The sequence below is a fragment of the Dama dama genome, chromosome 5 (assembly GCF_033118175.1).
Source record: "Dama dama isolate Ldn47 chromosome 5, ASM3311817v1, whole genome shotgun sequence".
Classification (NCBI taxonomy): Eukaryota; Metazoa; Chordata; class Mammalia; order Artiodactyla; family Cervidae; genus Dama; species Dama dama.
In genome coordinates, this window is record NC_083685.1 from 83,121,434 (window position 1) to 83,138,634 (window position 17,201).

At 40.9% G+C, this 17,201-nt stretch overlaps 1 protein-coding gene across 1 annotated transcript in view; it reads left to right on the forward strand.

Annotated features, from left to right (window-relative positions):
• The window catches only part of USP32 (ubiquitin specific peptidase 32), a 192,641-nt gene extending 176,990 nt beyond the window's left edge, over positions 1-15,651 (forward strand). Inside the window, exons 29-34 of the mRNA XM_061142699.1 lie at positions 670-790; positions 6,298-6,489; positions 9,130-9,418; positions 11,243-11,667; positions 12,318-12,410; positions 13,444-15,651. Of these exons, the coding sequence (XP_060998682.1) occupies positions 670-790; positions 6,298-6,489; positions 9,130-9,418; positions 11,243-11,667; positions 12,318-12,410; positions 13,444-13,617 (1,294 nt within the window). The 3' untranslated portion in view covers positions 13,618-15,651. The remainder of the gene's footprint in view (positions 1-669; positions 791-6,297; positions 6,490-9,129; positions 9,419-11,242; positions 11,668-12,317; positions 12,411-13,443) is intronic.
• The last annotated feature ends 1,550 nt before the right edge of the window (positions 15,652-17,201 follow it).

Here is a 17,201-nt window from a genome sequence, read left to right on the forward strand (position 1 = left end):
CCTGGAAAATACCTGAGTACTGAAGTCAGCTTTCAGAGAACTATAATAGCCTTAGCAAACTTGAGTTGTATAGGCAGTGAAGCCATGGCCTTTGTCATGGTTCCTACCCCCTCATAAATTTTTATATGTATTTAATGTGCCACTTGACAAACACGGAAATAGGCATTGTTATGCCCCATAAGTTGTCCTAACTTCAAGCATTAAGTAACTAAATTTAGAATTTCATGAGAGGTAAATTATCTCAAATATCTACTTCCCATGTCATTTATTTGCCATGAAGTTTCACATATTCATGTGGATTAACAATTGGTTATCAAATGCCTTGAAAAACTAAAGATTTGAGAAGTGTTAAGTGTGATTCACTGAATTAATAATAATTACTAACACATATTCATGCATTTATCAGTCTGAAGTTAGAAGCCCATAACAAATTGTGATGCCCAAGAAGGAAAGTAGAGAAGTAGAAAAATAATTTTTTACTTTTTGGCCATGACTTGCAGGATCTTAGTTCCTCAGCCAGAGATGGAACCCCTGGGACATGGTAGTATAAGCACCAAGTCCTAATCACTGGACCACCAGGGAATTCCCAGGGAGAATAATTTTGATAAAGAAAATTTGGACTCCTTCATAATCATTCTTTCCTCAGTAGATTGTTTTTTCCCCCTTTAGATTTTGCAGAGGCTGTAAAATTGATTGTGGGGAAGACAGGGCTTTCATTGGAAATGCCTGTATTGCTGTGGATTGGGACCCCACAGCCCTTCACCTCCGCTATCAAACATCACAGGAAAGGGTAAGTACTCCAAGTCGCCATAAGATGGCAGTTTCTATATGTAAATAAAAATATATACATTTTTTATATGTAAAATATATGTAAAATTTTTCCCAGCTTAACTGTATCATGCCGTTTCTATTTTCAGACAATTTAAATAATAACCAGGCAAATATTCATTGATATTCTCTGTGGCACTTAGATATATTAGCATGATTATGTGGTTGTTTCAGTTTTCCCATTTGTAGAGATAATTGTGGGGCTTCACAGATGGCACTAGTGGTAAAGAATCCGCCTGCCCGTGCAGGAGACACAAGAGACTCTGGTCCGATTCTGGGGTCAGGAACATCCCCTGGAGTGGGAAATGGCAACCCACTCCTGTATTCTTACCTGGAAAAATTCCATGGACAGAGGAGCCTCATGGGCTACAGTTTATGGGGTCAAAAAGAGTTGGACATGACTGAGCACCAACACACACACACACACACAAAATACGAGTTAATTGTATTGTTGTTGTTGTTCAGTCACTCAATCATGTCCAACTCTTTGCGACCCCATGGACTGCAGCATGCCAGGCTTCCCTGTCCTTCACAATCTTCCCAAGCTTGCTCAAACTCATGTCCGTTGAGTCGGTGAGGCCATCCAACCATCTCATCTTCTGTCCTCCCCTTCTCCTGCCTTCAGTTTTTCCCAGCATCAGGGTGTTTTCTAATGAGTCAGCTCTTCACCTCAGGTGGCCAAAGTACTGGAGCTTCAGCTTCAGCATCAGCCCTTCCAGTGAATATTCAGAACTGATTTCCTTTAGGATGGACTGGTTGGATCTCCTTGCAGTCCAAGAGACTCTCAAGAGTCTTCTCCAACACCACAGTTCAAAAGCATCAACTCTTTGGCGCTCAGCCTTCTTTATGGTCCAACTCTCACATCCGTACATGACCACTGGAAAAACCATAGCTTTGACTAGATGGACCTTTGTTGGCAAAGTAGGGTCTCTGCTTTTATATGCTGTCTATGTTTGTCATAGCTTTTCTTCCAAGTAGCAAGCGTCTTTTAATTTCATGGCTGCAGTCACTATCTGCAGTGATTTTGGAGCCCAAGAAAATAAAGAAAATGTTAATAGTAAGTAAATCTTGAAACCAAACTTTGGGCATAAGTAAGAAGATATATTCTTTGGCCATGGCATGTCAAGCTTGCCAATCTCTCTGCCTGTTAATTAATTATTATTGAAGTTGCAGCATTTGGTAACCACTATTACTTAGCTCAAATGCATTCCAGGGCTATAGCTGCTACCTTTAATAGACATAGTGGTCAGAAAAATTAGAGAAAGGATTGAATGTTTCAAAATGAGTGTACTTCTAAGAGTACATCTCCATGCCGTTTTTCACACTTAGCATTCCTCTACTGCCACTCTCAGGCCAGAGCAGTTCTTCAATTTTGAAAATAAAACTTCCAAGAGAATACTAACTCCACTAACTCCACATCCAAAAATGTTTGAAGGAAAGATTGACTAGATGGCTTGTGTGTAGAGATAGGAAGAATCTGATAGGGAAGTAAAAGCAACAGAATCAAAGGCGATGTTTTAGTCACATGAAGAAATGTAGTGGATTTTGCATTTATATGACTCTTGATGGAAATTTCCTTCACGGTTTCTTAATACATTCCCTTTAGATAAGGTAGTAATGAAAATTGAATTTTCTTTTCTTTTTTTTTTTTGAAGTATCGTTGACTTAGAGTGTTGTGTTCCTGGTGTACAGCAAAGTGATTCAGTTATACATTTATACATTCTTTCCCATTATGGTTTATAATCAGGGTACTGACTACAGTGCCCTGTGCTATGCAGTAGGACCTTGTCATTTATCCATTCTATATATAATAGTTGGCGTCTGCTAATCTCAAACCTCCATTCAACCTTTCCCCACCCCTTGGCAACTACAGTCTGTTCTCTATGGACTTTTCTGTCTTTCTGTGCTGTTGAGGAGTGGGGGAACTCCCAATTCCAGACCAGATTCCCTGTTTGGAACCCTAACTATGGCCCCACACATCCTCAGGCTCTCACTAACCAAGAATGAGTATTCTTTATGGATACTTGCCAAATGAAAGATCACTGGGCTAAAGGAAGCTGCAGAGAAGTTGACGTTTTGGCAGATGTTGCTCATTGGAGCAAGGTTAATTCAGTAACCTTCACCACACTTCCTTTGAAGAGGGAAAATTTTAGCAACTGAAAGATTCTTAAATCTTTGTTAGCACAGAATCTGACAGGACATTACTGTGACAAGATACTCCTGTCAAAGATGAAAAACTATTTAGCTGTAAATCTCCTTCCCTTTTTAAGAAGCCCAGTGTGCAATCTGGAAAACTCTAGAGAACATCCTACTTACAGGAAGAAGGACCTGTGTGACCTGTTAAATCTCACCCCACTTCCATTTTCAGTGATGCTTTTAGGGTACCATGGAAACCAAGTTGCTGTTGAGATATCCTTCCTTTCTGGGGAATGGGGCTACATGACTAATATCTTCCTACATGTGACTTTTGCATGTGCTTGGAGAGTCACGTAGACAAAAGAGATATCTTGGTTCAAAATTGAGATTATTCCTGTGGCCCCATAAAATATATGTTTTATGTTTTTTATTCTAGTAATTTCCCTTTTAAGAGTTTATCCTAGGGAAATACTCTGATTTGCTGACAAATTTCATCATAGCATTTGTTAGAGTAGTAAAAAAAAACTAGAAGCAACTTGTATTTGTCTCACATTAGAGGAGTGGTTAGATAAAGCATGGTATAGTGATTGGATAAAATACTATGCAGTCACTGAAAATGATGATTAGCAGAAGTTTTTACACCAACATATATGGGAAGATGCTAATAATATCATGTGAAGTTTTTTATAAAGTAAGATATAAAATTGCATATCCTGAAAAATACCATATAAAAAGGGCTGAAGAAATTCTGCCAATATTTTGACAGTTTGCCTTTATAAGGTTTCCTGCCTTTTAACATTTTTCACTGCTTTCCAAAATTTCTACATGATTGTTTTATTTGATAAGGAGGGGAAAAAATAGGCAGTTGCTCTTATTCTTTTAATTTTTTCCCTGTTTGAACCTCATATTCATTAATAGAAAATTAAACTAGATAACTTCTTAGATCTTCCTCTTTTTCTATTAGTCTTATAATGTATGAAAACTGTTACTTCATTACTTTATGTTTTGGACTAAAGATGAGCTTTCAGGCAACTTAGAGAAAAATAAAGGAAGAGGGTGCCAATAAGTAATTTAGATTATTTGAATCATTATAGAGAATCTGGGGCTAGATCCCAAGGGGAAATTTTATTAATAAATAAAAATTACTGTCATCTGCAGATATGTTTTTTCATCCATTTTCTCGTTCCTTCCTGTCTCTATCCAGCTGTCTAGCCTGTGTGTTGTATAGAAAATATAGTCAGTAAAAGTCAACATTCTTTACCTGCTTACTGTAGTTTGTGGTTGGCCATAAAGCATCCCTGGTAGAGATAATGTAGATAATGTTTAACTGGCTGTGAGAAAAGAGACAATACTATATTTGACATACCTCTTTTTCTCTTTTCCCCTAAACTTTAAACTTTTTATTTCGTATGGAGATATCGTCAATTAAGAGTGTTGTGGTAGTCTCTGGTGAACAGCGAAGGGACTCAGTCTTACATATACATGTATCCATTCTCCCCCAAACCTTCTTCTCATCCAGGCTGGCATGTAACATTGAGCTGAGTTCCCTGTGCTATACAATAGGTCCTTGTTGGTTATCCATTTTAAATATAGCAGTGTGTACATGACCTTCCCAACATACCTCTTTTTCTACTCTGATTCTAACCACCGTGATACAGCATGTTTCTTTTTGAAGCATGTCAGTTTTCCCTGGGGAAAGTGTCAGAAAAGAAATCAGTGACTCAAGGTCAATCCAGATTTCCCTTTCTGGAAGAGTTTTCCTCAAAGTTCCCCCTTTTCAAATAAATTCTTTAGAAATGATTGGTGATGCAATGCTAAACTCTTCATTGCATGATCAACGCCAACCTTGATAGTTTATACAAACATTTGACAGCCTCTGACTCAGCCATCTTCTCATGCAGGGAAAAAGTCACACCTGAACGCTGTTCTAAACCGAGAGCTCAGGAAGGAAAACTGGAGGGAAATTGCCTTGGGCAACGAGAACCAACTCACCCCGGGAAGGGAGGAGTAACAAGTAGGGTGAAGGGACCTGAGTATGACCTTTGCCAAAAAGAGACATTCATTGTTGTGCTTGTCTGGGCTCCACCCTGGGATGTGATCCCTGTGTGTGGTCTCACGGTCATTCACAGTCATGCAATGTGTGCCTCACCCGCTGTGGTTCCTGATTGCTTTCTAAGTGGCAGCCAGGAATGGCAGAGGGAAAAGTTCTTTCTGTTGCATCCTAGGCCCCTCAGTGTCTCCTTCCTCCTGATTCCCACGCCATCTTCTGTATACATCCTTAAATACCTACTTCCGCTTCGCTCCTTCCTCATGTTGACCTCCTTCTTGCTTCAGAGCCTAGCATGCTGGTTAATAGGGACCACAGAGGTCTGGGCAGGTATTAGCGTCTTAGCAAAATCAGGCTTTTTTGAGCCTGCTATTCCTTTTGTTACCATGTCAAATAAAAAGGCACCAAGAGGCAGGAGACAGGTAATGATACACATGGTATTTTTTTATATTCATAATTTTGTTTATTTATTTATTTTGACTGTGCTGTGTCTTCATTGCTGTTCAGGCTTTTCTCTAGTTGCAGTGCTCAGGCTTATGGCCGAGGCTTCTCTTGTTGCAGAGCACAGGCTTTAGGGCGTGCGAGCTTCAGTAGTCACGGCTCCCAGGCTTTTGAGCACAGGCTCAATAGTTGTGACCCATGGGCTTAGTTGCTCCTCAGCATACACATGGTGTTTTGATAACTCTGTGTTGCGACTTGGCATCGACATACAAATGAGTTGTGGCTTTGGGTTTTAATGCCCTGGTGATTGTCCTCTCAAGGTGAGTTTGTCTGTACCCTTTCTTATTTAATCCAGATCTGGCCTCTGTTCTAGTGATATTATTTCTCCTAGCCTCTGTAGAGCCTGCAGCATACTAATCATGTCCCCTGTCCCTGTTAAAAAAATAAATGTCCTAACCTCAACACCCCTGACTTGAAAGCCAGCCTGCATAAAAGCTGTTTTCGGATTTCAAAATTGTAAACAGGCAATTCCTTGTTTGTTTTATTTTTGTCGTTTTGTAGCATGCAGAAATTTTCCCCAAAAAGCTATGGTCATTTAAGTAGAAATTTGATCAAAGGTGTTATTGATGTGATATCTGGGAATAAATGTGCAAATGCTCTATTTGTTCAGACTCTGGTTTGGGTTGTATTTTATTTTTATTTATTTTTATTATTTTTTTGGGGGGGGTTGTATTTTAAAGTAAAGTAAATGAGGCTGAGTCACCACCAGGATGTTGCATAGCAGGTGACCATTCTAAACTCCCTCCTACCCCTTCTCCCGTTCCTCTTGTTTCCTCCACCTGCAGGTTGTAGATGAGCACGAGAGTGTGGAACAGAGTCGCCGAGCACAAGCTGAGCCCATCAACCTGGACAGCTGTCTCCGAGCTTTCACCAGCGAGGAGGAGCTGGGGGAGAACGAGATGTACTACTGCTCCAAGTGTAAGACCCACTGCTTGGCAACCAAGAAGCTAGATCTCTGGAGGCTTCCCCCCATCCTGGTATGTTACAACCCCACCTCTGAGAGAGTAGCAGTCTAGCTTGAAGAAAAGTTGTGAATAAATAAGAATTTTTTAGAATAATCTTTATTGCCACAGTGTTTAAAATGCTTTTGTTGGGAATTCCCTGGCAGTCCCATGTTTTGGACTCGGCAGTTTCATTGGCAGTTCAGTCCCTGGTCAGGGAACTAAGATCCCACAAGCCACGCAGTTCACCCAAATATTTACATACATAAAACACTTTTGGTGGTGTACACAGACCTGAATTGTCCTACAGATGTTTATTAGTTTTGTATCCTAAAGAGGGTACAGCCTCCAAGGGAAGAGAAGTCATATGGACCAGTAACTGCAGTTGAGTGAGACATGCGAGAAGTGCCCCAAGTGGTACAGCCTGGTGAAGTTGAACTTCAGGAGAATGTGAAAGCACTTCTAGCTCTAGGGAGAGAGGAAGCTTGAGGCTCGCGCTTTACAGACTGCGGAAGAGCAGCGGAGCCTGAGCCCCCAATCCCGCTGTGCTTGGTCACATAGGCACAGACACTGCTGAATTAAATGTGTGTGCACCAGGTACACGGGGGCTAATATGTTCTTTCCGATGTGATGTACTTCTGCCTTCTCCATTCATGGATTAGGAGACTCTCCTGTTGATTGTCAAGAGTTGGAAGTGTCAGTTCTTCCTATTCATTTAAGAAAGTTTTTTCCCATAAGGGAGGAAATCATATTGATAACCAAACCTTGTGTCTATTTTTTTATTCATATCTTCTTCCTACCACTCTGTGAGACTGAATGTAGACAAGAACAACTCCCCAGGGAAGGAAGCACAAGAAATTACTAACAGGGATTGGCTAGCTCCAGGGATAGCTTCCCTGGTAGCTCAGCTGGTAAAGAATCCACCTGAAAATGCAGGAGACCCCAGTTCAATTCCTGGGTCAGGAAGATCCCCTGAAGAAGGGATAGGCTACCCACTTCAATATTCATGGACTTCCCTGGTGGCTCAGCTGGTAAAGAATCCGCCCTCAATTCTGGAGACCTGGGTTTGATCCCTGGGTTGGGAAGATCCCCTGGAGGAGGGCATGGCAACCCACTCCAGTATTCTTGCCTGGAGAATCCCCATGGACAGAGAGGAGCCTGGCGGCTACCGTCCATGGGGTTGCAGAGAATTGGACACGACTGAGCGACTGTCCCACACAGGGGTGGGACGCTGAGCAGAGGGGCAGGCTTGGGAACAGGTAGGTGGGGAGGGGTAAGGTTGGAGTGAGGTGTGTAGTTAACATGGAGTTATCTTCATAGATTTAAAACATCTAGTTTGATGAATTTTGACAATTATTTATACTCATATGACCATCACATAAAACATATCACATATCATGAAGTATCAGTATTTATAAAACTGTGTTTTTCAGACAGGAGACTCAGGTTCAATCCCTGGGTTGGGAACATCCCCTGAAGAAGGAAATGGAAACCCACTCCAGTATTCTGCCTGGGAAATCCCATAGACAGAGGAATCACTCTGGCAGGCTACAGTCAGTCCATGGAATCACAAAGAGTCAGACATGACTTAGCAACTGAACACAAAGAATAATGAGGAGTAGATGTTATGTTGATAGCTTGATGGGCTTTTGTTACATCCACACACCAGCATGGCTCTTAGAGAGGGATTCTCTTTATGTAAATAGTAAATAGTTAAGCATTTGGGGTAGAGGTAGCCACCCAAATATCTGTGCCCACAATCAGTTCAGCTCAGTCACTCAATTGTGTCCAACTCTTTGTGACCCCATGGACTGCAGCATGCCAGGCTTCCCTGTCCATCACCAACTCCTGGAGCTTACTCAAACTCATTTCCATTGAGTGGGTGATGCCATCCAACCATATCATCCTCTGTCATCCCCTTCTCCTGCCTTCAATCTTTCCCAGCATCAGGGTCTTTTCCAATGAGTCAGCTCCTCGCATCAGGTGGCCAGAATATTGGAGTTTCAGCTTCAGCATCAGTCCTTCCAATGAATATTCAGAACTGATTTCCTTTAGGATTGACTGGTTGGATCTCTTTGCAGTCCAAGGGACTCTCAAGAGTATGCTCATGATAGGGAGCATAATAACACTGTGTTTAAGCCTGAAGGAATTCATTGCTTTTGGAAAAAAAGAGAGAAGTCAGAAAGGAGAAGGGAGATTCTTATGCTCTTCAGGACAGTGAAACCCCCTGATCGCAGCCAACAGAAATGTTAAGAAAGGAGAGGCCTCCTGTTGGAGGCTGAGTAACTTTCATCTGTTAAAAACGCCTCCGCTTTTCTTCAGATGATTCAGTCTATAGTATTCTAGCCTCGTGTGTTTGTGAATGGATGATATTAGAGAGAGGTAAAGGTCAGTGTGAGTCACAAGCCCAGAGGACACGGAAGAATAGGCTCCTATGATGTTGAAGACATTTGGGAGAGAGTTTGGATGTATACTGATTATGATATTAGGGGGATTACTATTCTAGCCACATAGCTAAAGCACAGTGGCCTCTTAACTAGGTTACATAAGAAAATATATTATTTTGGGGGGAAAAGACATATTTTTGGAACATTTACATATGTTTTAGACTCTTGTGTGTGTGTGTCTATTTTGTATCTTCAGAACATGTTAATGCAACTGTTTTCTGTTCTCCAGATTATTCATCTCAAACGATTTCAGTTTGTAAATGGTCGATGGATAAAATCACAGAAAATTGTTAAATTTCCTCGTGAAAGTTTTGACCCTAGTGCTTTTCTGGTGCCGAGGGACCCAGCTCTCTGTCAGCGTAAACCACTCACCCCCCAGGGGGATGACCTCTCTGAGCCCAGGATCCCCGCAGGAGAGGTGAAGAAAGCAGATGCTCAGAGCTCCGCTGGGGAAGATGCCGTACTCCTGAGTAAGAGCCCGTCCTCACTGAGTGCCAACATCGTCAGTAGTCCTAAAGGTGAGGAGCCCGAGCCTCACTCGGGGGTGGAGGGGGCCTTCCTGGGACCCCTCTAGGCTGCACATTTCCCTCCATCTTCCACTCTAGAGCAACAGCTTGGTTGTACCAGGATCCTTCTGGACTCAGACCTGTCTACATTTGAGCTGTGTGACTTTTAGCAAGAGATACAGCCTCACTAAATCTCTCTTCTCATTCATAAAAAGAAGAAAATACTAAGTTCACAGAGTGAGAAATTGATACATCAAGAGTTAAGCACTGTAGAGACTTCCCTGGTGGTCTAGGGGTGAAGAGTCCACTTGCAGTGCAAGGGTCCAGGCTTCAGTGCCTGGGGGGGAACTAAGCTCCCACCTGCTGCAGAACAACTAAGCCCAAGCACCTCCACTGCTGAGCCTGGGCACTGCAAGGAAGGTCCCTCGTGCCGTAACCAGGACCCAGTGCAGCCAAATAAATAAATATTATTAATAAAATGGAGAGTAAAGCACTTTATATAGCGCCTGGCATTTGGTGATTATGAATGATAGTTGTCATCCTTATTTCATTATATCAGGGGTTCTCAAAATAAAATTTGGGGAAACCCCTAGAGGGTGCCTGAGACCTTTTCTGAAGATCAAAACTGTTTCCATAAAAATACTGAGTATTTGGGAATGCCCTGGCAGTCTGGTAGTTAGGACTCTGCGCTTTCACTGCTGTAGCCCCAGGTTCAGTCCCTGGTAAGGAAACTAAAGAAGCCACAAGTCACATGGTGCAGCCAAAAAAAAAAAAGACCAAAAGCTAAGTATCTGCCTTTTCACTCTCATTCTCTCACGGGTTGACTTAGAGCCAACATATACGTGATATTGTCAATGAAATATATGTGTCTTGTGTTTCTCAAACTCCTCAATTTTAACTTCTAATATGGTAAATATATAACATGGTAAATGTTGATAAATGGAACTCAAAAAAACAAAAGTTCTCTGGAGGAGGAAATGGCAACCCACTCCAGTATTCTTGCCTGGAAAATCCCATGGACAGAGGAGCCTGGTGGGCTACAATCCATGGGGTTGCAAGGGATCGGATATAATTGAGCATGCACACACATAGTAAGGAAACATTTTTGTTTATAAAAGTTCTTTTTTCCTTCAGTTGATGGTTCTTTAGATATATTGCTTATGGGCTAAAGATATTTCTAAAAAGCTAGTATACTTTTTTCTCATGCTTGGAATGGAAGCACTCATAATTCACAATGTAGTTTTGAAAGTTTCCGTGTTGAAAAATTTAGGACAATGCAACTTTTCATTTAGTTTAATAAACAAAAACAAAGGGAAAAAATAAACTTTGATTTAAAATCAGAAAAAAAAAGTTCTCAAGATCCTCAACCATTTTTAAGGGTATACAAGGAAGTCAGGAGCTGTTTGAGATCTGCTCCTTTGCAGGATTGTTGTGAGAGGTAGAGATAATAAAGTTTCTGATGTCATGCCTTGTAGGAGTAAGTGCTTGATAATTTGTGGTCATATCTTTTAATCTAAAGAAGAATATATATATTTGTCAAACCCCTTCGTCTAATATTATTTTGAACTGAATCTGCCCTAAATAATCTTTCTGCTCTTTTTCTAAGTCCATACTTACTGTACTTCACATTTTCAGGACATTGCTGCCTTGAGAGGGTTGGCATTGAGGAAAACAAGAATGTAACTTATTGGCCACATAATAGGAGTAAAGCCTAGCCAGTCAGGATGCCCCTGTCTTTACCTTTTTGTGTACACTTGTGCAGTTGACTGCAGAGTTAGCTTTTCGTAGCTGGTTTAACTTGTGACATTTGGATTTATCTTTTCTTCCCTTTCACAGGTTCACCATCTACATCAAGAAAAAGTGGAACCAGCTGTCCCTCCAGCAAAAACAGCAGCCCTAACAGCAGCCCTCGGACTTTAGGGAGGAGCAAAGGGAGGCTCCGCCTGCCCCAAATCGGCAGCAAAAACAAATTGTCAAGTAGTAAGGAGAACTTGGACGCCAGCAAAGAGAACGGGGCTGGGCACGTTTGTGAGCTGTCTGATGCCTTGAGCCGAGGGCACGTGCTGGGGGGCAGCCAGCCTGAGCTGGGCACCCCGCAGGACCACGAAGTAGCTTTGGCCAATGGATTCCTTTGTGAGCCTGAGGCGTGTGGCAGTGGCTGCAGCAATGGCCAGCTTGAAAACCACAGTGAGGAAGACAGCACTGACGACCAAAGAGAAGATACTCATGTTAAGCCTATTTATAACCTATATGCAATTTCGGTAAGTGGTTTCTTGTATGATTTTTATTTTTTTTGGTATCAAAAACTCATTTTATTATAATCTTTTTTTTTTTCCTGGAAATATAAAGTATAATGAGCAAAGGACATTTCTGTCAAACAGAGGCTTCAAAAGAACGATATAGTCTGGTGCTTTTGCTCTACTCATCTTTTTTTTTTTCCCATTTATTTTTATTTGTTGGACGTTAATTGCTTTACATCTTGTATGATTTTTAGAATGATCTACCTTTTCAGTGGTTGGTTTGTTCATCTTCGTTCATTCATCATTTTTTCAGAGCCTGCTCGTTTGCTAGGCATTGAGCTTGGTGATAGACTAAGTAAGCAGTAAATATCTTGGCCTTTTGGGTGGAATCCAAGATGCTCACAGTTTAATAAAGGGAACAGTCATGTAATCTTCTAGGTGGAGTGACAGGCTTAAGCTGTTCACAAGTGTGTATTTCTGAGGGAGTTTTGCTTTCCAAAAATAATTACAACAATAGAATGGTAAGATTCAAAGTTTTAAAATTTTTAGTTTTCCTTCTTGGTTTGTTTTTGGAAGAAGGAAAACACTTTTCCTTGGATTGGATCCTGGTACTTGGCCTGGCCTGAGTATTGTCAACTACTAACACCCCTCCACTTTCTCCTCTCTTACAGTGCCATTCAGGAATTCTGGGCGGGGGCCATTACGTCACTTATGCCAAAAACCCAAATAGCAAGTGGTACTGTTACAATGACAGCAGCTGTAAGGTAAATGTCCCTGATCTTTTAATAAAAGAAACAGAAATGTCAACAGATCTAGAGGACATTTGTTGAAATAATGGATTTTCTCCAGAATTATTATTGTTTAGTCACTAATTCATGTCCTCCTCTTTGCAACACCATAGACTGTAGCACACTAGGCTTCTCTGTCCATGGGATTCTCCAGGCAAGAATGCTGGAGTGGGTTGCTATTTTCTTCTCCAAGGGATCTTCCTGAACCAGGGATCAAACCTGGGTCTCCTGCATTGGCAGGCAGATTCTTTACCACTGAGCTACCAGGGAAGCCCTTTCTCCTGAATAGGAAGTAGTTGTTTCTATTAGAATCCGTATATAGATGCCTTCAATATAAAGGAATAAAAGTGACAGGCAGGAAATTCCCTGGCAGTCCAGTGGCTGAGACTCGTCACTTTCACTGACAAGGGCCAGGGTTCCATCCCTGGTCAGGGAACTAAGATTCCACAAGCCACACAGCATGCCCCTTCACCCCAGAAAAGTGATATGCAGAGCAGAAAATGAAAACAGTGAAAAAATAGAAGGTATTGATTAACAAGAAAAAGTTCCTATCTTTTGAGCTATTAGAATTTGATATGTTTGTTTTCTGTCATTCTTTTGACTTGTCTATGGCCTGTATATTTTCCCAAAAACATTGAAAATAATGCGTCTTATTTTAGGGGCAGATATGAGGTAGCCAAAATATTAAGCTGATTGGAAGCAATCAGTTTTAGTCATGAAAGAGGGTTGGTCCTCCCTTCCCTGGTGAGGATTTAGAGTCAGCATGTGTGCTGTGTGCTTAGTCGCTCAGTTATGTCTGACTGTTTGCTACCCTATGAACTGGGGCCCACCAGGCTCTTCTGTCCATGGGGATTCTCCAGGCAAGAATACTAGAGTGAGTTGCATTCCCTCCTCCAGGGGATCTCCCCCACCAAGGATTTAACTCAGATTTCCTGCATTGAAGGCAGATTATGTCTGAGCCACCAGGGAAGCCCGGCTTTTTTGTTAAAGACTTTTCTTGCTCCTCCAGGAACTTCACCCTGATGAAATTGACACCGATTCTGCCTACATTCTTTTCTATGAGCAGCAGGGGATAGACTATGCACAATTTCTGCCAAAGATCGATGGCAAAAAGATGGCAGACACAAGCAGCATGGACGAAGACTTCGAGTCTGATTACAAAAAGTACTGTGTGTTACAGTGAAGCTACCACTCTGGCTGCTAGGTAGATTGGTGATGAGGGAGATGACTCCCTGTAGCTGACATTTGGCAAAAGCGTCGCTGAAAGGCAAGCTCAATGTGTACTTATTTTATCCTGTGACCCTGAAGCACAAAATAAAAAAAAAAAACCTAATTAAAATAGCAGTTAACATGCCAGTAGTAATAATTTTGTTTGGAAGTGTCTCACATAAGCTCCCTGGTAGAGAGCTTTCAGGCAGAGCCCACCATTAGCCTGTAAACAAAAGGGTTTGGCACCAGCCACCTGGGACCAAATAAGAACTAAATTGTGCTTGTCCAGATACGAACAACCCTGTAGTGAATATAGTTTACCAATAATCATAACAGAATACTACGAATCTCCTTGGAGTCAAAGTAAAACAAAACATTGTAGTGTTGTCTGGGGACGACATGATATGCTACCTCCTTTTTCCTGAAGTTTTATTCCATTGTAGTGACTGACACGATGGAGAAAGCAAGATCATGAAGGCGTGCAAAGGATTCTTACAGCATGGACACAGATTTTTCAATTTACTTTTTAAACCATTTCCCACTCTTTCTATGTCTTCATCGCTTTTTCTTTTTGTTGTTGTGTTTGTGTCTGAGACACAACCAGTCATTGTAGTAGAGACATATGTAAGTGGTCAGTCTGAAAGGGAGGCTCTCTTAAGAGCTGCGTGCCTTCTCCCCAGGGCCTTGGTTGGGAGACCCTGCAGGGGGAAAAAAAAAAGCATCCTGGGAGATCCAGCTAAAATAAAATAGCCCTCCAGATAGAGGCAGCTTGCTTTGAGGGTACATAAAGTGCCCTCAAAAACGTACCCCCCCAACTGCTGAGAGTGGGGGGGGAATGGCGGCTGACATTGACACCATCCTTCCATGCACTGTTGCACAGTGTCTGAGAGGGAACAGGGCCACAAAGCTAGATGGTGTTTTGCAGTTAGTGGTTGTTTGTTCTTTGTGTCTTTGTTTTGCACTTTAAAAAAAGAATACGTGCAAATGAACTTTTCAAAAATTGTTCATATTTGATGGCTGTAAGGGCTATACATTAACTTGATGGGGGTATTTCCCCTATTATATTAAATTTAAAAACAAAACACATCCCAAACGTTGATAATGTATAAGTATTTTTAATGCAGTTGGGAGATTTAGGAAGTAAACTTTTTGTTTGCATCTCCATTTGCTTTTTTTTTTAATAGTACTGGTCATCAAAAGGTATTTCTTTGCTCACTTCATTTTATCCTCCAATAATTCAAGACTGGAACAAAAATATAAATGTTATTTATTTCAGGCAGCATTTTTTTTCTGTGTTGTTTCTAAATATATATTCAAGGTAAATATTTCACTTTTTTTATTCATCTAGACCCTGGAAGTTGATTCTCATTAACTGTCAGATGCCATTACCCTTCCTTCCTCATAGATAGTAGGTACCAATGTAACTAAGTGTTTGTGTTTTGATACCTAAGGTCGATTACTAACCAGTTCTCAGAGCATTTACAAAGGTAAATGGCTGAGTTGAAAGCCTATTCAGAATAAGACTATAATTGCAAGTAGGAAGGAGTGGCCTAAATGCTATAATATAATGAAGTCAGACAAAATGCAGACTTTAGAATTTCATGATTCTCGGTGTATAAAATCTGTCCATTCCTAACTGGACAAGTCCCATGAAAAAGTGGAAGATTTTAAATAATTTCCTTACAGATGTTTTATTTAAGCAGGTAGCACAATCTACTAATGTTGTTTGATCTGTGTTTGTTACATTGGTTGTAATTAATTTTTTTAATTCATGACTAGCAGAAAATTTATTAAATTAACTAACTACATTCACCTTGTAAATTACTGTATAAAACTTGTTGACAATGCACTGACTTTAGAAAGATGTTAATGTACATAAATAGAGTGTAAATAAAATAGTGTTGATGTACTGAAATATGAACTGTATAAAAAAGTATTGGTAATTGTATATGGAGTGTACCTGTTTCTCTGTAACTATTATCCAAACAAATTAAATACTGTGGATGCATCTATGTGCTCTTTTTCCTCTATACAAGTAAACACAAAAATGTCAAATTCTTTAGCCTTCTTCTCTGTGACCCTGTTTTAATACTCCTATTTGAATACCTATCTGACTTACAGAGTTGGATGTTCCATCTCTGAGAGAATGGAAGGTGTGTTCAATGTAGAACAAGGTACTTGCAGCAGCCAGATAAATTTGCTTCACATCCCTGTTAGGAAATTGTTTGGAAGGCATTGAAAGGGTTCAGGAGAAGAATAGCTTGTTCATTTGAAACTGAGAATTAAAGGAGTTTTTGCAACAGTTTTCATGCAGATTAAGCAATAAGGTGAAGAAGAGGTGCACTTCTTATACGATACCTGGAGATGATCCTTGGTTTCTAGGGGACGCTGAGAAACCAGGGATATATCCCAGGTTCTGAGAGGTCTCCAGGGAGCCCACTGACAGTGTTAAGAAGAATTGAAGATTTAGAGTTATGGGACCTTCACATTCAGTCCTGTTTATTTACCTTTAAAGTCAGAATACCTGCCTCTTGGGCTTATTTTTAGGAAATGAGGTATACAAATGCCTGACATGGTTTCTTGGTAAGTGCTCAGTGAATGTGAAATCCTACCCCCATGAGATTCAGTCCTATTTGACAAGGAGATTTATGTATTCGCTTATTACACTGACTCGCAAAGAATTTAATATCTCTCTGCTTACATTTTCTAAAACACAGGAATAGACATTAAAAATGTATAGAATGAAACATGTTGAATCAGCAGCACTGGTAGCTTGTTTAAGGAAATGAAAAAACAGAAAAAGAATCCAAAACGAAGCACCACTTCTAAAGTTTAGTCTGTGTCTCTGGCTTTTTAAATGACCACCTTGAATATCTTCATCCTTGTATCTCAAACATTGTTCCTGGCACACAGGAAGTCAGTAATATATAAAATAATGTTTTAATGAAAAAATAAGAATAAAGGACAACTTTGGAAAGAAGCAGCATAGAAAGATGGGTGGGTGTTTCACTTCTAGTTCCTGAATGGCCCTGTAAATTGAGAATGGTCATCAGCCTCCCAGCCTCTCTGGCTAAGGCAATTCAACATGGAATCTCTCTTCCACGTGGTGGCATTGCTCACTTAGTTGTACATACCATTGAACAGGAGCAAGTAGATGAGTTGGCTTTTTTCCCCTAACTGTTTTAAAGGTTAAATAAGAATTTTACTAGGCCAGAGCCAGAACGTGCAGCTTAGGGAACAAAGATCCCAGCTTTCCTCAGTGACGTATCACCAGGTAGGTAGGTTCCTTAGTATTGAAATCACGAGGTCAGAAATGTACCTACCTCTGTGATGAGAGACCCATAAAAGATGGTGCAATAAAAAAGAGGCTGCCAGGCTTCCCTAGTGGTCTAGTGGTTCAGAATCCACCTGCCAAGGCAGGGGACATGGGTTTGATACCTGGTTCGGGAAGATCCCACATGCTTTGGGGCAACTAAGCCACTGTGCCTAGAGTCTGTGCTCCACAACAAGAGAAGTCACTGCAGTGAGAAGCCTGCGCACCTCAGTGAGGAGTAGCTC